The sequence below is a fragment of the Ailuropoda melanoleuca genome, chromosome 6 (genome assembly GCF_002007445.2).
Source record: "Ailuropoda melanoleuca isolate Jingjing chromosome 6, ASM200744v2, whole genome shotgun sequence".
Taxonomy (NCBI): domain Eukaryota; kingdom Metazoa; phylum Chordata; class Mammalia; order Carnivora; family Ursidae; genus Ailuropoda; species Ailuropoda melanoleuca.
Window position 1 is genome coordinate 41769195 of NC_048223.1, and position 23056 is coordinate 41792250.

The following is a 23056-nucleotide window of genomic DNA, read 5'->3' on the forward strand; positions in this document are numbered from 1 at the left end:
AAATCGTACCCCAAACTAACACAGTCCCTAAATACACAAAGTTAAGCAAGCTTTGAAATATATGCTTGTAGCGTACACATTTATGTACTAATCTAATCTACCCTTACTCCTTGTGTACTATAGTGCATAAAACACATCATCATATTAATGACATCAATATTTATATTCCTGACATGCCATCAATTACTTTTAGCCTTGGCTTAAAATTCTGGCCAAGAATAAAGATCAAGAATTGATTATACTGCTCTGCTTTTTACATTGTCCACATTTGATCTTCCTAGATTTAATCCACAAACATTTTCCCATGTCCTTTCCCGAACTGGTGGACTGCCTTACCCATACATTTGTTTCATAATGGGAACATCTATAATGATAAGGAAATGGAGAAGAGTACCAAGGCATCTGCTACCGCCTCCTCCACATCAGAACCTGTGTTCAGGACTCGCATGGCACTGACAGAAGATGACAGTCGGCTTGACTGGCTGATCCCATACCCTGGACCTAATTCATCAGAAGGAGAAAAACACCTTTCAGAGAGTCATAAATGTTAACAATGTCACACTGGAAACTTTAAGATCCTTAAGGGGAGGGGGAAAAAAAAACCAATGGGGCAAAGCATTTTAAAAGCAATTCTGTATTTTCTGTGTACATTTGGTTTTTGGTCAAATAAAACAGTAAAGGCAATTAAAATTACTACTCATAGTGTATGGAAAATAAATGTAAAGAACAGTACCTACGATACATTTATGACCAGAAGATAGAAGAAAGAATGGCTGGCTAAGGGCTTGGGAATCTACAGCCCTTGCAATTAATCCAGCTCTATCAGTCAGGCAAATATCATCCATTCAGGTGAGCCATGGAGTAGTCCAGAACAAAGATCAAACCTCAAACCGATAATGATTAGGAAGCTCAATAAAGCCACACCAGTTTACAAGGGAAAAAACCTCCAATTATTATTTCTTCTCCTTCAAGATAGGTTGATTTCAATCTAAAACTAAGACATGTCATTTGATATTTGTTAAGCACCTACTGTGTGCCCAACATTCTGAGGTATGTAAATACAAACTAGAGATGGATTCTCCCCCTCACTACTTTCTACACCATCATTTACAATTAAAACACTTCATCCACCATTTTGGTTTTTTTTTTTTTTTCCAAGACATGTACAAAGATGAAGTACATAACTGAGAACACAAAACAATTCCATATTTAAACATGACATAACTTAGGTTACACACGCACAAAAAATACCATCTGCCAGTGAGAAAAATGCCCAAATAAGGTTGTGGAAGGGGAAAATGTTACTTGGGGGAAAATTAAAAAATCACAAATGACTTATTATCCAACAAATTAAAATAAAAACAAGCTGATTTAAAAACATGAATATACAATTCAACGGAAACTGAAAAGGACAAAAATCTGAGATGAATGCACAGATGATTGTGAAAATGTACTCATTCTTCACCTGAGGCCCCATACACATCGGGGGCGTAGAGGGCACCAGTAGATCTGGAATGGTGTCTGGAGGCTGGAATAACAGGACCATACAAACCTCATCTATTACCACAGAAACAAGGAATAGTGGCAGCACTATAGTCAGGCAAGGAGAGTTAGTCAACACTGGTATTACTAGTACTAGTTAAGGATCAGAATACTGCCGAGTAAGGCAACTGAACATTAGCACCATAATATCATCCTTGACACACAAAAGATCTTACACCTAAGGGGACAGACATAAGCCCACAGGAGACAAAAAAAGCAAGTATTCAAATGGAAGGAAATGTCAAAAGTACAAGCATGAAACAAAAAAAATGAACATTGTAGTTTAAAAAAAAAAAACCACTATGGTAACTAGTAACCAATAATAACCCTATCTCCTTTAATCTTGAACCCAATGAAGCAGGTATTACTATCCCATTTTACAGATAGGTAAATTTAAGCAGAGAGAGTTTCACTAGTAAGTGAAACACCTCAGTATCTATCCTCTTTCAAGGCCTTTGCTCTTAAACAGTATACGTACCACCTTCACATTGTTCAAAAGATAACATACCTCATTTACGTTAGTGTAAACGTTTTCCATAATGTTTCACAGAATGTAAGTTCTGGATTCAGTGAAAGATTATTTAAATATCAAAGCACATTTGAACATAAAAAACGGAGTATTAATAATCTAAAGACCTAGAAATGTGACATGTCTCCCTCTATTTATGACATGTGTCTCTAAATCTAATGTTAGCATATTTTAAATTTCATATCTTAAAATCCTGATTTTCCTAACACCATAAAGTCATTCTTCTTCTTACATACAGAAACAAGCCAGGAAAGACTCATTTTAATATTTAATGAAATAGATTACTCTTATTTACATATATCAATTAGAACAGTTAAAATACTTTTATTACACAAATCACTCTTTTCTTTGCCACAGGACCTTAGTGAATGCAAAAAAGATCAAAAAGATTGAGAGAATGGATTAAACAGAAAGAATGCTGCAAAAAGGTTTAATCAGACCCTGAAAGGTGTCTATATATAATATACATAGTAGTATATATACAGTATATATAATATATGCTATATATTAGTTTTAGTTTTACCTGACAGAAATAATTTTTTATTTATTTTTATTTATTTATTTTTTTAAAGATTTTATTTATTTACTTGACAGAGACAGAGACAGCCAGCGAGAGAGGGAACACAAACAGGGGAAGTGGGAGAGGAAGAGGCAGGCTCATAGTGGAGGAGCCTGATGTGGGGCTCGATCCCAGAACGCAAGGATCACGCCCTGAGCCGAAGGCAGACGCTTAACCGCTGTGCCACCCAGGTGTCCCTGATAGAAATAATTTTTTTAAATGGTGAGAGTTACCAATATGGAAATGCCTAATGGATGAAAATTTTTGAAAAATTTTCTGGAATCAATGGTTACCTGTGGCTGCAGATAAGCGGTAAGAGGCACCACTCACATGCTTGCAATAACATAAGCCTTTTTTTTTGAAACTTGACTACAGAAATAAACATAAACTAGGGTACAAGTTCCAGAGAAGTTTGGCTTTGCTCAGCTCTGATTTATTTCTGATGCTTTAGGACTTTCACACTGGTCTTGTGCTACAACTGAATGCATGGCAAACTTTGGGGTTCATCTGCTGAATGGCGATATTCAAATCAAAGGTGTAAAAAGGATCCACCAAATAAACACGGTAAGCAGAGCAGAATGCAGGCAAACACAGCAACCAATGTGAGTGGGAAGGATAACCTGATCTTCCGGAATGCTACTCCTCATCCCTGTGTAATGAACGGGCTAATCTGCTACCTTTACTATGCAGTACCCACATGTAAACAAAAGGACTATAAAAATCAATCCTTCTAAAACTATAAAATAAAATATAATCTTCTTTAATCCAAATAGAATGTTTCATTAGAATCAGGAAAACAGCTTCATCTAACAATAAAAACTTAAGTGATTTAAATTGTCAAATGGAGGCTTTGAGATGAATCTAGTCACCATTTCTCTTTAAAAACAGGCATATTAATGATGTTTATTTTTTATTTTTTTTAAAGATTTTATTTTATTTATTTTACAGAGATAGAGACAGCCAGTGAGAGAGGGAACACAAACAGGGGGAGTGGGAGAGGAAGAAGCAGGCTCATAGCGGAGCCTGATGTGGGGCTCGATCCCATAACGTCGGGATCACGCCCTGAGCCGAAGGCAGTCGCCTAACCGCTGTGCCACCCAGGCGCCCCAATGATGTTTATTTTTTAAGTGATTAATAGTTGATTACAAATTTTCTCTAATCTCTGACTACTACAAGGTTTAAAAGGTACAGAAACACATTTTGGTTTCTTCTTGATATCTCATGTTTTTTGTTTTTTTTTAAAAATTTGATTCTTTTATTCATTCTTTGTACCGTATACCCAGAGTATATATTTTATATCTCATGTTTTCTAATAATTCTGCAGCATTAGCATTATACAGATGCAGGTGTTATACCATTAAAGCATCTTAAGAACCTTGCCACCAAAGTACAGGGAAACTACTTCCAGGAAGCAGTTGAGCATTAGGGGAAAAGACGGAGGAGCAGCAGTGGTGGCAGGCACGATGATGATGATGACGGCCAAGCGCTCACTGGGCGCCAGGCCCTGCGCTGGGGGTTTGCTTCATGTATTCGCTCATTTATAGCTTCTTCAAAACAATCCTAACAAGTACGTACTATTATGACCCTACTTTTACGATCGGGAAACTCCTGTACAGAAGGTACAGAACCCAGGCCATCTGACCTAGAACATATGCTCTTAAACTACCACACATTCCACATATCCACGCCACTTCCTTCAACCCTTCAAGACGGCATGCTTATTTTATACAAATATAAGATTTATTTCATTTTTAAAACATAGATACACGAAGATATACCATGTATACCTACATGTATGTTTGTGTGTGTGCACATACACAGCCTGTATGCATATGAACTAAAAATATCTCTGGCAAAGTACTGAAAGGGAACTCTGGTACCTGGGACTGGAACAGAAACAACAAAGGCTGAGGCCATCCCTGTCTGTGTTCCTAGCTCAATGGGGGTTTTCTAGGTACAGGACAGTCTAGTGATTTATTTGAACCAAATGGCCCAGAGAACAAGTAAATGTCAAAGGAATTTCCCAAACATGTAATTTCCTTCTGACTCTTTCTTCTATCAGTATAGATAGATGAAGAAAGCTAAACCCCACGTATGCTGAAGTTGTCAGATGGTGATAACACAGGGGAAAGAAATGCACCCAACACCTGCCCAAGTACTTACCAAGGGGCTGAAAAGAGCGAACAGGACTTGTATCCCTGCTGCTTTCCCGACTGGCTTCCCGGCTGCACCCTTGACTCACACTTGGTCGAGGAATACGACTACTTCGGGCTGGTACAAAGCAACAGCAGCGCAGAATGGAGGAAACAAAAGATAGAATTTGCATTTTTGATATGTTAGTTTTATTTTTCTTTCGTAAAAACTGATCAATCTTTCTGAGGTTGAGAACAAATTACTCTTGACAAAGCATTACCAGGAATACAGTTAAATTTGAATACGGTCCCCTAGTTTGTATGAGATTACAAGGGTAAAATAGTATTCTACAAATGTAAGAAGGCTGCAAATAAAAGGATTAAAATATAAATGAATTATACTTTACAGGTAAGATACCTAATTCAATTTATAACCTATCTTTCAATTTTCTTTGAATTCTGCGTTTTCTTCTACCTTCTAAGTGCCCAACTGATGTCTGCCATGCTATCCAATACCCAAGCCTGAAACACAAAAGAAGAGGGTCCCAAGTCTCACAGAGAAGACCTTACCCACTGACAGCCTAGAGGGACTAGCCTCTCTGCTACACCCCTGGCTCCGCGGTATCTTGCTTCTCTTCGGCGCTGAGGCTGAATTGACCAAGACTCTTTGAACACCAGAGCTCACAGTGGAGAGGGCTGTTGTGGTCAGAACTCTTCCTGGAGACCCCGACCGGCTGCCAGCTAAACACCAAATATACATACAAATGTTCAGATGTGAACTCTAAGAGAACTTGTTGAAAGGACAGAAATTCAGGAAATACAGCTGAGAAAACTGGGATAGTATGGCAAGTTCTAAGTTCAAAAGAAACAGACTGAGGAAGACATGTATAGTCAAAACCTGGGGGGAAAAAAGTATGCTATAATATGCTAAGACTGAACAGTAAAAATCATGTAAAAATCTGTTTTCAGTTTTGAGGGACAGAGGACAACACTAATAGTATGTCTGTTCAGAACACAAACAGTATAAAAGATTTTCGAAAAAGACCAACTTATCTGGCAAAACATTTCACATGGCTACAGCTATATATTAGAAAGCTATGCATTTGCAAGGAACAGAATTAGTCATTTCATTACTGCTATTATTTTGTTAAGAATGTAATAAAAATTTTCTTCATGTTAAAACGGTTTGCCTTCTGAGATGCCTTTGAATGGGCAGAGCAAAAGTATCTTGCTATGATGTATACTTTTAATTTTTACAAAATTAAAATTTAAATGTTTATAAAATTGGGCCAGCTGAAAAAGAAACTTGCTTTTTGCTATTTGCCTAACCGCAAAGGGATCTTGGGTGGCCATGCCTACAATGTAGACATAAGGGTTACTGAGAGTAGAAAAGAACTATAAGCAAATGTCAAAGAAGTCAGACCCTTTCCAAACTAGTGATTCTCAGTCTTGGAAGGCAGATGATAAGTGGTCAGGGGAAAAGAGAGGGAGCTGGATAAAATCTCACAGATTGGGACAAGGGTTAAAGAAAAAAAAATTAAGAAACATGGTTTCTTAGAAACTTAGAAACTAGAATTGCATGGAAATGAGCTCCTTGTCAATCAAATATTTTATGCCTGCATTGAATGGGAAAACAAACTAGATAACTCCAAGATATAATTTAATTCTACATTCTGAATGGTAGCATTATAGAAAAGTTAAACTTATACTTAAATAAATGAAAGCAACTCTTCATGAAAGCAACGTTTCCCCTTGGTTGGGCATCATTTCTCTTAACCAACAGGGCAGTCACTGCTCACCTTGTATAATCTTACCCAATCATGCTTCATTTTCACAGAGCAAAAACTAAAGACTCAAATGCCAATGTGGCCAAGCAGGAGATGTTAATGAGGGAGGAGCACTGAGTGTAAGGCAGGGAGGGGTGACTTTTCAGTTCCAGTAAGCTGTGTCTTGAGGTAATACTGGCCAGGTTTTAGGGTTTTTTAAAAAAAATGCAAACTTTGAAATTTTCTCATTTTTCTCATTTTTATCACGTTGTGTAGACCAAATAATACATGAAGTCTGGATGTGGTCCATGGGCTGCTGATCTCTGACCCTCACTGTAGTTTTCCTGGCATGGTTTTACTAAATACAAATTAAATTCATGCTTAATTCCTAAACTCTACCAGCACACAAAATGAAAATTATCTTCCACTGGTTACAGCAATACTATATAAAACAAAGCAGTATTTCCAATGAAATAAACAATTAATTTGAGTAGAAGGAATTCTAAATTATTACAGGGAAATCATTCAATTTTACTTTAAAACAACAGCTTGTTTGAATTGTTTCTTGGTGTTTCAGGTGAAGAATCTTCAAATCAGGTTTTTTACAGTTATAACCTTAAAGATACCCACAAAGCACCTATTTTCTCCATGCAGTAACTACACTAAACATACACACCAAAACATCCAAACACCTAACATGCCACAAACTCACAATGCAAGATAAGCCAACGGAATATTTTATGGGAACACTTGCAACAATATAAAAAGTATAAATAATGAACTGAATGAACACATACAATATGGTATTCTGTTAAAACTAATACAAATTTAAGGGGTAAAGGTGCTGGTAGGAGACTAGAGAACTCCTTGAAATGTGGGTCTATTCAGCAGAGAGGAAACATGCAGTATAGAAGCAGAGTAACCACTCCACCTATTCTTGGTTAACTGTGTTTATCAGAAGTATGCAAGCTCACTCCTTCTATATTTAAATTCATTCATAACCTCTCCTAGAAAATAACATTGGCAGTGTTCATTTGCTTTCATCATTACCCTCTCTTCTCCACTGACTCCAAACCCCTACCGACAGTGTGATAATTCCAATGCCTATAACTCATTCTGGAATTATTTGTACTTAGAGAAAATATCAAGGCTCTTTCCCCAGCCAAGGACTACCTAGGCTAATTTCTCATAAGAAAACCACAGAGTTGATGACAAAGGGCATGATGTACCTAGGGAGTAGCATGCTAGTAGAAAATACTCTAATTTGCGAAACTTAAACTGGATACCTAATTTCTCTTGTGCTACCTAAAGTTTTCAAACTACCATTTCATACTTTTTACGAGGTTATTTTCAAGGCATTACTAAAGCTCCTTTGCTTTTGAATGCCTAAACCTGTGGGATCAACCTGGATAATTTCAACAATTCAAGGTTTTGGTAATAAATAAAGACAGCCCAAAGATAATTGGCAATTTTTGCCCCAATATGGCTACACAATGATGGAATTTTATGTTGAGAATTTCTGCTGAATAGAACCCATTCTTGATAATGAAAATAGGTGATCAAACAACTGATGCACACATAAAGTCTATAAATTCTTACCACCAATGGTATTAGCAGATTGTGATCCTGAACAAGTGTAAAGGCAGAATTAGGGTAAGGGTTATAATCCATGAAGAGGGAAGGAGCAGATTTAAAATGAATGGCAGATGGAAATAAGAAAGCTTTAGTCAGTTCTTAGAAAATAAAAAACCCTAAAGCAAAAAAAGCAAACTTTAAAAGAAAAATCCCTAAGCCATAGACGTCTGTAACAAAAGCAGTACTTTTAGTAGCTTTTACAGCTGAAATCAGGCACTCATGTACAAAGCAGATGAAATGAAGTTGCAAAAGTAAATGTAAATTCTTCAGCTTTTCTTCTAATAGCCTATAATCTAAATAATTAAATGTTTAACTTTCTATTATTTAAACATTTAATTTAAAACTACAGGTAAAGAAAAACTACAACATCTTACAGCTGAAGAAAGCTTACATGAAAAAGCTACAAATTTTTTTTTAAGATGCACAGAAAAAAAAAAAAAAACCCGGCAGGAGGTTAGGGTGAGGAGACCAAGTTTCTGACAGGCTGTACAGCCATTTGTACACAACCAATCACTACCAACAATAACAAAAGACACCATCCTTACGTAAAAATAAATCTGGACGTCTCTCCATTGGGTCTGCTTTTATTTATTTTGGTTAGTCATCAGAACACACCTGCTTTGACCCAAGGGATTTTTTTTCCCCCTAAATGGCAATATAAAAATTTGGAAAGATCATGCAAACTCTAATGAATTACTTCACAACAAAGTGAAGAGGGAGGTCACAGCAATATTTCTATACAAATATGTTGTAAAGAAACTTGCATCAAATCATATAGGGTCACAATTTCTTTTTTCAAAAGAATCTGAAATGGAATATACAGTCATTCAAATAAATAAGCAAGCAAGCAAACAAAAATCTCTGCAGTATGATTTAAAACCTAAGTGATTTTATAGTGGGAAAGTCTTCTGATCTTGAAATCCTACCAGGTCTAAAAAGCCTATCATTATGTTCCCATACTTCAGGAGAGGATTTGAAGTATTACAGACTGGGTTTCAAAGTGAAAAACCAAATGTAAAAACGTTATTCTACATCTTACTGAAATGATCAGTAATTACAATATACCTAAAAGGGAGGTCCTTAGGTAATATATTAAAAAACCATACGCAAAGAACTTTGAATCTTTGTCACAAGTTCTGTTTTGGTATTACTTTGGAAAAGAACTAAATAGCTCACATCAAATTAAATTTTATCCTTAAGATACTGGATACAGTTAGTTTTGGGTTGCTATCTTTATTCTTCTTTATGCTTTAAATTTCCTAACATTATCATTCTTTCTTTCTTTGTTTCTTGAAGGCCATAAACCTAACAAGGCACAAAAGTACACAACAGAAGTTTAAAATTCAGTTGACATTAGGTTAATAATAACAAGGAAGACAATTTTATCAGCTGAAATAAAAGAGTGCTCATTCTGGGCCCAGGTACCGTCTTAAAGTACATTAAATATACTATAACATTTAATCCTCACTACAATCCTCTGAGATTATGCTCTTCATTTTATAGATAAATATACAGAAATACAGCAACTCTAAGTAAACTGGAAGAGCCATGATTCATACATGGGTAATATGGCTCCAGAGTCCATGATCTAAATCAAATACTTCTGAGACTCTATTATACACAAATCACTTGGTGATCCTGTTAAAAAGACTGAATTCAGGACATCTGTGGCGGCATGAAACTGTGCATTTCTAACTAGCTCCCAGGTGATGCTGATGCTGCATTTGGAGCAGCAAGGCTCTAAGCAGCTACAGTACAACTGCTGAAGACCGAGTTACTGAAAAAAATTACTCTAAAAATACAGGAAAAAAAAATACATAAGAGCAGGGAAAAATGTGATATGATCTATTCCTAATTTGGAAGAAGAGACCTTACCCAGAGGGCATTTTCTATTTTTCCTACTTATAAACGATCCTCAATTTGCAAACCAATTTTACCAAGCATTTCCTTATTTTTAGGGCTCTTGTTGAATATTCCCATCATTTCTCTGCTTGGATTTTTTGACTCTGGAAATAGGAGAAAAGGAGAACCTGCTGGAGGGACTTGTGGAATTACCACCTGGCCGCCTCCAAGCGCCCAGTTCTTTTCCCTGATTCCAAGATTTGGGAATCAAATGAAAAAACAGACATATAGGACATCTGTATCTTGATAAAAAACCTACACAACCATGGAAGACAGTTAAATATATTTCTCTTCAAAAGAGCCAAGTACGTAGAATAACCCCCAAATTACTTCCCTAGGAAAAAAATCTTGTTTTTAGAGATAAGTACTAATGAAAATCTCTTGACAAAAAAAGAACAGGAACAAACTCTTAAATTAATCATGTCATAAATGTATGGGTTACTATTCTGGAACATGTAGAAATGAATCATTCATTTTACCTAGGCCTCAAAATTGTGCTTTTTAATAATTATTCTTATGAGGAACTCAGCTTCCAATGAAACAGTAAAAATACAAATCTTAAATTTAATAAGAAATATAATAGAACTAGTCATTTTATGTTTCCTCACTATGAATCAGTATATACCTGCCAAAAATGCTAACTGTATTGTAATAGACTTTGGGGAGAGTATGAAGACACACATATCTGTCCTTGAATAGCATTAGCTAGATGCAACCAGATTAGATGCTAACATATGGCAATTATTTTGCTTCTAAAAAGCACAATTTTCTACATTTGCAAGTTTCTGAGTAGACTGTGAAAACCTTAATGCTAAGAGATTTGTGCTACTTAAAATATCTCCATGCAAAACTTTGTACAGCAGATGAAGTTTTTTCTTTCTAAGTGGCAGATATCAATGATGCAGCCCTAGTAACACACCAAAGACAAGACAACACCCACTCAAAAAAATTCCAAAACATGCACAACAACTGATCCAAAACATTGAAAAAAAAATACCTTCATTTTTGTCAGGTGATGATGAACCTAAAGTACAGAACAAGAACTCAGTATGTGGCTTGTCTTTTTTGAAGTTAGCTTTGTCTTTATCCACTGGTCAATCTCCTAATACAGTCATATACAAGCAACACACTTATCCAAATGTATTACAAATCCAGGAAAACTCAGGCGATACGTACGCTGTGACTGAGACACCATTTTTGTTCGACTTCTTCCTCGAGAATCTGTCTTGGCATTTCCCATGCCAGCAAGTGGTGCTGAAAGCTTTGCTCTCACCCGGCCTAAGGAATAAAATTATTTACGTAATTAAAGACATTTTTCTATAATGATATTTAGTAATGAGGAAAAAAATCTCACTATAATTTTCTAATTGGGTGTGCTTTTCAAGTATTGTTAAATTTTGTAACAATGTAACCATCACTGACAGGTGCTATTTCTCTTAAAATATTTAAAATACATACTGCTTTTTGTGTGTTGCAACATAAGCTAACTTTCCTTCAAGGGTAAAAATACAGTCAAACTAAAAGATTTCCATTCTTAGTTTGATATTATTAGTCCAGTAGAGTCATAATTAAGATAATTACCATAGGCATGCTACTTATTTCTTAACTGGCAGTTCCAGTTCTAAAATTTCAGTTTTCGTAAAATTTAGTTTATTCTCAAATACAGCCTATTGTTTTAAATATCAGCCTAATCTTATTAGAAACAACAACCGAAATGATTCTTTTGACTGAAAATATACTTCTAAAAGGGATTTGCAAGAAGAGGTAATATTAGGTAAAATATTTAATATTTTTATCCTGTGAGATTACTAGACATCTAGATATGGACACATTTACTATTCTCTTCTCCCAACCAGTTTCATTTATAAAATGATTTGAGGAAATACCTATCGCATGAGAGTTGGCACTTTTCTCAGCATACTCCCTTCTCCTCTACCACTGCCTCATCCCCCTCCACAAAACCAAGCCACAAACACCTACTTCTAGAGCTTTTGAACTAAAGGAGACAAGAGTTTATCAAAGTACCTAAGTATCATTAGTAAAAACAAAAATATATTACTAGTAGTTATATGGTGTTCTCAAGCAGTCTCAACTGTATCAAATTAGAACCAATACTAAACACAATCACAAAGAAGGGCTGAGAATTCTGTTAAGTTAAAAGGTACAATTTGTAGGGCAATCATTATACTGGCTAGCCTGATATGGCTATATTAATTAGGAAAAAAAAATGAAGAGTAAGGAGAAATTACAAAATTAAGAAATAGTGATTAAAAACCAGGAGTAAAACAGAAGCAAAACCGAAGTCTAGTTGGTGAGTCTAGCATTCTCAATTCTTCAAGGCCCTTAATAAGCCCATAGTTCAGGCCTTTCACCCTTTTACAGAGTCTGTTTAGAGTAGGATACAATGTTCTCCCGACTAAGAAGTAAAACAGAAAAACAAAATTATTATTCTTGAAATGGAGAATTTATCCAATATAACAAAGAAATTAGGGTATTTTGATACTAATGTTCTAGATTACAATGCTACAGTGATAGAAACCATTTTTATAGAGTACTCCAAATGATAGGAAAAATATGAAATATTTCAAATATATCAGAGTAAGCATGAGACTAAAAATGTTAAATATACTTGGTTTTATATCACAAGAAAAGGTCATCCATGTAAGACTTAGGAGAAAAAGAAGTGTGTTTCAAAATCAGAGGTTTAATAAGACAGCCTTCAGGAAATATAAAAAAACTGAATTTTTTTCCTTTCTACAAATTCAAAAGCAATAAATAATTATTTTCTTAAAGTAAACTGGCTCAATAAAATAAAGTATTATATCTAGCAAGTTTTTTGTAATCCCAAATTCAAATCATATATGCAATTCTCCACTGAGTCTAAATCGAAGACACACTTAAAAGCAGACTAAACAAATGCATTTAAACTTTCATGGTAAAGCAATGGAGCATGCTTCCCCAAAGTATAAATGAATTAGCATAAATTAAAAAACAAAAACACAAAAATAAAGAAAAGCACTAACGATGCTACTGAAAAAAATATTTACTAACTTTATACTAGATATTATTAAACATGTTAAGCAATTATGTTTTTCCAGCATGAGATGATCCAAGATACAAAGCAAGACTCCAGATGAAGAACTAAAGAAAAAAATTCACATGTGCAACTAACACAACCAAACATAAAATGTAGAAGCTATCACAGCTGGCAAATTATATAGTTTTGCAAAAAAAATTAGCCTATTTTAGTTTTTAATATTTCCTACTAATGAAAATATTAATGTCGAGGTATTTGTGTTACTAACAAAATGTATAATTCTTACCATCTTCAGATGTTGCTCCTAAATAAGAGAAATAAAACAATAACATTTCAACAAATTCTGCCAATGCTGATGTCAAGACCTACTTGCACCTCCCACCCAGGACTAGAATGAAAGAGTGAAAACAAAATCTTCTAGTATTACAGCCTTAGACAAAATTTGAGGTCATCTAATGACTCACAGCACAAGAAAAGGTTAAAACTAGACAAATGGAAATGGCAAAATTCCACAATACTTTTATCTGCTACATTTCATACTCAAATTTGAAATGGTGAAGAAAATTATAGAAGTTAATCACTCAAGAAAGATGTAACCCTGTCATTACTCTTTCTGAAATGAAGATTTTTACAGAATAAGAATACTTTTTTGCATTTTCAAAACGTTGTCCATAAAAACTAGAAAAGCTAACTGACAAACATGGAAGTCAAATCCATGGCCTCATTAACTCAGTATTTTCATTAAAGCATTACAAAGACCCATCAATCCATCAGCTATTTACTCAACACTTTATGTCCTCCCTAAGATGTCAATGAAAAGTAGCAGAAATGAACAAGTGCAAATATCACAACTCACTATACTCAAGGGCAATAACAGATATATCTCTATATGAGTATATACAGATTTTTTTAATCATAGGATTGAACATCAGTGAGAATAACACATCAGGTGACACAGATGATTCTTCAAAGAGGCTGATGTTTCTGACCCAAACAAGAAAAGATCTTAATCTGGAAAGTGAGAATAGTTTAAGGACACAGAATTTCAGTGTGAGAAGTGATACCATAAAGGGTTTAAAATACAGAAACTATCTTGTGATGGGCTTTCATTTCATTCAGTAATTTTTTTAACTTATGAAATACATTAAACATACAGAGGAGCACAGAGACAATACAAGTAACAGTCATGTATCCAACCCAAGATTAAATAAATCTTCCATTTCATCAGAATGGAAGATATATGAAGATATATATCTATTTAAGAGCTTATGTAATAATTGACAGAAAAACATATAATTCTCCATCTTGCCTAGATCTCATACTAAGACTTACACATTCAGTATCTTCTTACAAGTTCTTAAAAAAAGCTCAAGTTCCTAGACAACATAATGGTATCTGATGAAGTGAAGGGAAAATGTAGATAATATGCCATGTTGTATCTGACAAATACCATACAGATAAAAATACCACGCTGAACCAAGCAAGTACAGATAAACTATAACCACTTGAATGCTGAAATTAAAAAGGCAAACCTTAAAGTTCAGTCCTGATTAAATGTTAGTTTAAAACTTACTCTTAAAGATAGCATTGTACTTGCATTTTGTTTTCACAAATAACCACATGAATCGGTAAAATATCTCACTTGTCTCTGTATCAGTTAGTAAAATAAAAAGTTCAATCTAATGACTTATGAGATTCCTTTCCATTCTTCTAATTCTATTTCAGAGAAGGACTTAAGAAATCAAGAATATTTCTATGAGCTAAGGTAAGAAAATTTAAGATAATTGATTTAACTTACAACAAACAGTAACCTAGTATTTGAATACACTGGGAAACCCCAAAATGGGTACGCCTAACCCAAAATTTAGAAAATTATGTAGCCATTTTCACATTAAGATTGCTGTAAAATAAGCAGTCTGTTTTCAAAAAGAGAATGAAGACATTATACAGAATCCAAAAGCCATAAACATCTTTAGTAGAATTAGAAAAGTAAGTTCTTACCATCCATCTTGTCAGAAGTATCCTCTTTGATGAAAGAGCAAGCAAAGAACAGAGGAAAACTTAGTATATTAGAAAAAAATGATTTTCTAATCCCTAGAACACTATTTTTAAGAAGACAGAACTCATAGCACAGACATGTATAAGAAACTTGTTTTCAACTAAAACGTTCTAAGAGATTTAAACAAGATGAGGTTCCTTTGTGAGAAAAAGATACAAAAATAAAGATACAAAATAAAATAAAGATACAAAAAAGATACAAAAATAAACAAAGAATCGATTATCAGTTTGATTTTCACTTGCCTAGAGTGAGAAATTAGTGAAGCCCATATCCCGACTTGGGACCCTTGCCATCATCAGGCAGACCTCTTGCTTTGGTCTTCTGAGTTTCTTGAAGTCAAACACTCATCATATCCCCATTCTCCCATTCCCAAAGGAACTGGGAGGAAAAAAACCCAGTAGCAACTGCTTTAAGCAACATACTAAGTTTAACACTGCAAGGTTATAGTAAGAAAAGTCTCTAATGACTTCAAAATCTAATCTCAAAAGCACAGATCCACACTATCTTGATGCCACTGTATCTCTCTCTTTCTCATTATACTATGACTTCCCAACACCTACAGTCTGATGTGTCACTGGGACTTCAAATTCTAAAAGCATAAAATGCAAGATTTTCAGCTGCTCATCCTTTAGCAATCTACCTCTAGACTGAGAGACTCTTGATTACAGAAGTATCTACTTCTGGATTTCCATCACCTAGTGGGGTGCCTGGCAAAAACTAAGTGCTCATTAAGTGTTTGCTGAAAAACAATGGAACACTCCCTCTGATCCATAAATGTTCAGCCATGACAAGCAAGGCTCAAAGTAGAAGAAAACAGAGTACACCAGTCACATGTGTATAAGAAAGCTGGTTGGGGGTGGGGAGTGGGAAGAGGAAGAAAGAGAAGGAGAGAAGCAGAAGAGTGGGGAGGGACGAGAGTGGAGGAGAGGGAGAGAGACAAAGAAAGGAAGGAATAGAGAAATAGAAAAGAAATAAAGAGAGGAAGAATGAGAAAATCCATTATCTAGGCCCTGGAAAGCACCAAAGGCAAGTAGTTCATTGTCTCTGAGTGTAAACATGGGCCAGATAAAGAGGATAGAGGGACACCTCTCCCTTGTGTAATGAAGTATATGTGCAATTCAAACCTTAAAGAACCAAAAGAAACTAATGAAGTCAATCTCACAGCACTATTATAGACTTTCTTACGAAAAAAAAATTGTTACAAATTGCCTTCCTAGTTCACATTGAAACATTTCAAATATTGTATTTTTCTGGTAATAAAAATAATAGATATTAAATATCACATTTTTATTTTTAAGACTCCAGGTTTTATATTGTTTTCTAGTTTCTTCCCCAATTAAAAAAAAGATATAATTTATGTACCATAAAATTCATCTTTTTATATTATACAATTCAGTGTCTTTAGTATATTAACAGGTTGCACAACCCTCATCACTAATTCCATAAAGTTTTCATCACCCCCAAAAGAAATCCTGTTAGGATTCACTCCCTATTTCCCTGACTCTCAGCCCCTGGCAACTAATTTACTTTCTGTTTCCGTGGATTCATCTATTCTAGACACTGCATGTAAGTGGAATCAAACTGTAAGTGGTTGTTTGTGTCTGACTTCATAATGTCCACCCACCTGGAAGGATACATTAGTACTTTTATGTAACGTACTCCTTTTTATGGATGAATAATATTCCACTCTAATGTACAGACATATCTATTTAACCATTCAGCAGTTGGATATTTGGGGAGTTTCCATGGGTATTACGAATACTGTTGCAATGAACATTCATGTGCACATTTTTATGATAACATATCCTTCACATTACCTTGGCTATACCAGGTAGGAGTGGAATTGCTGGTCACCTGGTAACTCTTGTTTCACTTTTTGAGAAAGCCCAAGCTGTTGCCACAGCAGATCCAATACTTTACATTCTTATCAGCACTGCATGAGGGTTCTAATTTCTCCATATCCCACCAGCATTTGTTATTGTCCATCTTTTGGATAACAGCCATCTTCTAGGATAGGAAGTGGTATCATATTGTGCTTCTGATGTGCACATTCCTAATAACTAATGATGTTAGGCATCTTTTCATGCACTTACTGGCAATCTGTATGTTGTGTTTAGAGAAATATCTATTCAAATATTTTGCCCATTTTTAAATTGAATTATCTTTGTTACTGAATTATAAGAGTTCTTCATGTAATTGGAATAGAAGTCCCTAATTTCAGATATGTGATTTGCAAATGTCTTCTCTCCTTCTCTACGCTGTCCTTTCACTTTCTTGATGGTGCCCTTTGAAGCACAAAAGTTTTAAATTTTGATGAAGTCCAATTTATCTATCCTTTCTCAGGTTGTGTGTTTGGTGTAGTATCTAAGAAAGCATTACTTAAAAAATTTATACCTATGTTTTCTTCCAAGAGTTTTACAGTTTCAGCTCTTACATTTGGGTCTTTGATCCATTTTGAGTTAACTTTCGGATATGGTGTGAGGTAGGGATCCAAATTCATTCCTTGGCAAGTGGCTATCCAGTTGTTTTAGCACCATTTGTTGAAAAGAATTCTTTCCCCACTGGGAAACAAACTGACGACTTCGGGGGGGGGAATGGGATAGGCTGGTGATGGGTATTAAGGAGGGCACATATTGCATGGTGCACTGGGTGTTATACGCAAATAATGAATCATGGAACACTGCATCAAAAAGAAAAAAGAAAAAGAACTTCTACTCCCCATTCCTTTAGCCAAGTGAGATCACTGATAAACGGATTCTGAGACTTAGATTCAATAGAACAAATCTATTTTTTTTTTTTTAAAGATTTTATTCATTTATTCGACAGAGATAGAGACAGCCAGCGAGAGAGGGAACACAAGCAGGGGGAGTGGGAGAGGAAGAAGCAGGCTCACAGCGGAGGAGCCTGATGTGGGGCTCGATCCCATAACGCCGGGATCACGCCCTGAGCCGAAGGCATACGCCTAACCGCTGTGCCACCCAGGCGCCCCTCAATAGAACAAATCTATTTACATTAAAAAAAAAAAAAAAGAATTCTTTCCCCACTGAATTGTCTTGGCACACTTGTGAAAAAAATCAACTGATCATAAACATATGGGCTTATTTCTGACCCCTCAACTCCATTTCATTGGTCTATATATCTAACCTTATGCCAGTACTATGGAGACTTGATTACTGCAGCTTTGAGTAAGTTTTGAAATTGGAAAGTGTGAGTCCACCAACTTTTTCAAGATTGTTCTTTCTCAAAATTGTTTCATCTATTTTGGATCCCTTGCATTTTAATATGGGTTTCAGGATGTGCTTGTCAAAGGCATCTGGACTTTTGAAAGGGATTGTACTGAATCTACAGGTCAGTTTGCAATCTTAACACGGCCAAGTCTTTATTTTTTTAAAGATTTGAGAGAGAGAGAGAGAGAGAGGGAGAGAAAGTGTGGTGGGAGAGAGGGAGAGAGAGAATTTCAAGCAGAGTCCCTGCTGAGCATGGAACCCAAGGCAGACTCAATCTCACCACCCATGAAATTATGACCTGACCTGAAACTAAGAGTCAGATGCTCGGGGCGCCTGGGTGGCACAGCGGTTAAGCGTCTGCCTTTGGCTCAGGGCGTGATCCTGGCGTTGTGGGATCGAGCCCCACATCAGGCTCCTCCGCTATGAGCCTGCTTCTTCCTCTCCCACTCCCCCTGCTTGTGTTCCCTCTCTCGCTGGCTGTCTCTATCTCTGTCGAATAAATAAATAAAATCTTTAAAAAAAAAAAAAAGAGTCAGATGCTCAATCGACTGGGCCACCCAGGTGCCTCCAGTATTAAGTCTTTAAAGAACCTGCATGTCTTTCCATTAATTTAGATTTTAACAATGTATTGTAGTTTTCAGTGAAAAAGTGTGAAAACAAATATATATATATAAAAAAATTTTGCTCTTGGTTCTCTGTCTCCTGGTTCCTGACACAGTGTTCCTAAGACCCTTATAATTTCCTAAATTATAAGAGCACTAGCAATATCTTTTTTTGTTCTAATGTTTGGTCTTTGACCCTGGTACCTGACACAGATACCTTGACCTAAGACCCCTGTAATTTCCTGGGTGATAGCAGTGTCTTTTGTTTAATGAGGTGATGGGCTCCTGGAGAGAATGGAGGCTGGTCACCAGAAATATGAAAAGCCATGATTAGAAGCTTGGAATTTGTAGCCATTCTCCATCTTCTGGGAAAGGGAGAAAAGCTGAAGACTGAGTTAATGACAGATCATGCCTATGTGATGAAGCCTCCGTAAAAATCCCCAAAGTACAAGGTCCAGAGACTTTCTGGGTTGGTAAATGTACCAGGAGGGTAGCACACTATAAGTCCATGGGAACAAGAACTCTTGTGCTTAGGACCCTTCTAGACCTTGCCCCCTGTATCTCTTCATCTGGCTGCACGTCCAAATCCTTTACAAGTCCTTTGTAATAAACCAGTAATCTAGTAAGTAGACTGTTTTCCTGAGTCTTGTGAGTCAATCTAGCAATTTAATTGAACCTGAGGAGGAGGTTATGGGAACCTCTGATTTATAGCTGGTTTGGTCAGAAGCACTGGTGACAACCTGGATTTGCAATTGATGTCTGAAGGGTGGTGTTGGGGGCAGGCAGGGGCAGTCTTGTAGAACTGAGCCCTTAATCTGTGAGGTCTGTGCTAATTATAGTTAGTGTCAGAACTGAACTGAAATGTAAGATGCCCAGCTGATGTAGGAGAACTGGCTGTGTAGAAAACCAACAAATCTGATGTTAGCAGTATTGAGTGTAACAGGAATGGTTTTTCCTAGAGAAGTTTTACACTTCTTTTGTATATTAATTCCTAAGCATTTTATTCTTTTTGATGCTTATTGTAATTGATACTGTTTTTTTTTTGTATCTTGATCTTGTATTCTGCGGCCTTGCTGAACTCATTATTAAGCTCTAATAGTTTTTTTGTGGATTCCTTAGGGTTTTCTCTATATGAGGTCATGTTTTCTACAAATACAGGCAGTTTTACTTTTCTTCCAATCTGGATACATCCCATTTCTTTTGCTTGCCCTAATGATCTGGCTAGAACTCCATGGCTATGTTGTTAGGAAGGGCAAGAGTGAACATCCTTAACTTGTTGCTGATCTTGGGAGAAAGCATCCAGTCTTTCACATTAAGTATGATGTTAGCTGTGGATTTTTCACAGATGGTCTTTATCAGGTTCACAAATTTCTCTTCTATTCCTAGTTAGTTGATTATTTTTTTATCATGAAAAGGTTTTGGGCTTTGTCAAATGCCTTTTCTGCATCTCCTGAAATAATCACGTGGTTTTTGTCCTTTATTCTATTAACAGTGTATTTAGTTGATTCATTTTCATATACTGAAGTAACACTGCATTCCTAGCAAAGTAATGTTTCTAATACAGAAGTTTTATGAAAATTAAAAGCACTCAACAACCCACTGTTGACATCTTTGCTTACATCTTAGTCTAGTATATGTATACCTATGTATAATTTTATACAAAATAATGAAACTATCGCATCATTTGATAGGATCATTTCATCTTTGTTGAAAATATTTTATTTGTTAAAGGCTGCATAGTATTTATAAGTACATATCATAATTTAATCCTGCCCCCTTTGTTACATATCAAGGTGGACTCTAATAACATCTATTATTAAAAATATGATGAATACTCTTTTTTTATTTCTTGGCATAATTATCTATAAACACTGGATTACTGGATCTAAATTCTGAACCTTTAGGAGCACCTGGGTAGCTCAGTCAGTTAAGCATCTGACTCTTGATTTTGGCTCAGGTTATGATCTCAGAGTTCTGGGATTGAGCCCTGTGTTGGAGTCTGCGCTGGGTGTAGAGCCTGCTTAAGATTCTCTTTCCCCACTCCTTGTGACCCTCCCCAACCCTGCTCATGCTTGCACTCTCTAAAAAAAAAAAAAAATGAATTCTGTACATTTAAAAAAGCTTCATGAGTTCAATAATATTGTAGTAACATTGTATGGGGACTATTGCGGTGAGCACTGAGTGATGTATAGAATTGTTGAATCAATATGTGGTACCTGTGATACTAGTGTAATATTGTATGTCAATTTTATTTCAGTAATTAAAAAAAAGATGAAAAGCTTTATGAGTATTACTAAATTGCCACTTAAGTGTTCCATGTTTAATTCACATCAGCACTTTTTAACCACATTCTTTATCAGCAGTAGGCACCAATCCTAACTTTTTTGTTATATTTACAGCTCTTTCCATTTGTACTTGGTTTGAGTCCAGCAAAGATTCCACATTTGTTCTGGTGTTTTGGGGAACAATTCTGATATACGTAGAATATTTTTCTATATAAATAAGCTCATCTATTTTTCATAGACTTATAAAACTTGCTGACATTTTAACTTTTTTGGTAGTATGTGATAAAACTTTTTCCCTTTTAAGTTTTCAGCCACTAGATTTTATATTTTCACACTTAAGATTTAAATAGAGGGACTTTCCCCTCATGGCTTTTTGGCATTTATGTTTAGAAATTCCTTCCCCAATCTGAAATTAGATGAATACACAACTACTTTGGTTTCATCAAGTTGCTTTTCAACTCATTAGTCATCTGGAATAAATTTTTACACGGTGTGAAAAATGGTTCTAACTTAATTTTATGCCAAATTGTAAACCGTGTGTCTAAACACCATTTATTGATTTATCCTCTCCTCACTGAATGTAGTGTGCCAACTTTATCATGTACTACAGTTCATCCCAATATCTCTACACTTCCTACTGCGTTCCAATGGTCTGCCTGCCTAGTGTTCTACCATTACTACCCAAGAGGAAGAAAAATGAAGCACAAAACAGAGATAAGCGATATGAATATCCAGCCTCAAACTTTTAACGCTGATAAACATAGGGATGCCTGGCTCGCTCAGTTGAAGAGCACACAGCTCTTGACCTCGGGGTCTTGAATTCAAGCCCTATGTTGGGTGTAGAGATTTCTTAGATAGATAGAGTACAAAAAATTGATAATAAAATTGATAAACATAAAAAACAAATTCCAAATATCTCTGGGAATACATGTTTAAACTTTGATTTTAATTAAGCTTTGCATTTTCCCCAGTTCCCCCAAAGGCTTTAACTTCTTGGTAAGGGAACAGAAGATGGATACATGGCCAATGCCCTTAGTAACCAGTAGTTGAGTGTGGCAGTAGTACAGAGCTATGAAACTTCTACAGGCAAATCATGGAATCAAGAATTGTTCCTCTGATGAAGATGATTAGGAGGATAACAAAGGAAAAAGTAGAAACAAGGCACCTTAAATACCCTAGAATTGTGTTCTACATATAGATTCACATTAAAATGTATCGACTATCCTTAACTAGCAAGAATGAAACAGAAATGATTAAGATATCAGACTGTCCTGACTTCACTGAGACTAGGGAGAAAAACAGTGTACGATGTCCCCTAATTAGCTGTCTTACCTAGTGATGCGTAGGAACCTGGGTTCAGGGCACCTGCACCTAACCGCCCACTTCGCACAGACTGCCCGGCAGCATGATGGGCCTTAGCACCAGCAGCAGCATTCACATCAATGTCACTTCGTGAACGCTGGAGGCTTCCTGGAAGGGAACTGGCTTTGCTGCTGCCTGCTGACACTATGGGAAACAAAGCATAGGTAACCCATGTTATTTAAATCACTGCAAACAGCATGAAAATTATATAAACCTGAAACCAACATGAGTTAATCCATGATGACAAATGGTCAAAAAGGAAGCAGTGTACAAACTAACAGTAGAAAGTACTTTACAGTATTTTAAAGTAAGAATGCTTCCATTTTATTCCTGTTACAACCACATCTTCTTGGACAATTTTCTCAACATTTCTCTGCCTCACTTTCCTCTTCCATAAAACGGGGGAAAAAAACCCCACC

At 35.8% G+C, this 23056-nt stretch overlaps 1 protein-coding gene across 48 annotated transcripts in view; it reads right to left on the bottom strand.

Annotated features, from left to right (window-relative positions):
• Nucleotides 1–23056, bottom strand: part of CLASP2 (cytoplasmic linker associated protein 2) — a 173544-nt gene that overhangs the window by 58599 nt on the left and 91889 nt on the right. For 11 of the 48 annotated variants that reach the window (XM_019799449.2, XM_034662291.1, XM_034662289.1 and 8 more), the window contains 10 exons: nucleotides 22608–22781; nucleotides 15104–15127; nucleotides 13389–13406; nucleotides 11242–11343; nucleotides 11063–11089; nucleotides 8128–8154; nucleotides 5333–5503; nucleotides 4794–4901; nucleotides 1466–1528; nucleotides 395–501 (listed from right to left, as the gene is read on the bottom strand). In XM_019799449.2, the coding sequence (XP_019655008.1) occupies nucleotides 395–501; nucleotides 1466–1528; nucleotides 4794–4901; nucleotides 5333–5503; nucleotides 8128–8154; nucleotides 11063–11089; nucleotides 11242–11343; nucleotides 13389–13406; nucleotides 15104–15127; nucleotides 22608–22781 (821 nt within the window). The remainder of the gene's footprint in view (nucleotides 1–394; nucleotides 502–1465; nucleotides 1529–4793; nucleotides 4902–5332; nucleotides 5504–8127; nucleotides 8155–11062; nucleotides 11090–11241; nucleotides 11344–13388; nucleotides 13407–15103; nucleotides 15128–22607; nucleotides 22782–23056) is intronic. The other 37 variants (XM_034662305.1, XM_034662299.1, XM_034662304.1 and 34 more) reach the window with 10 other exon arrangements.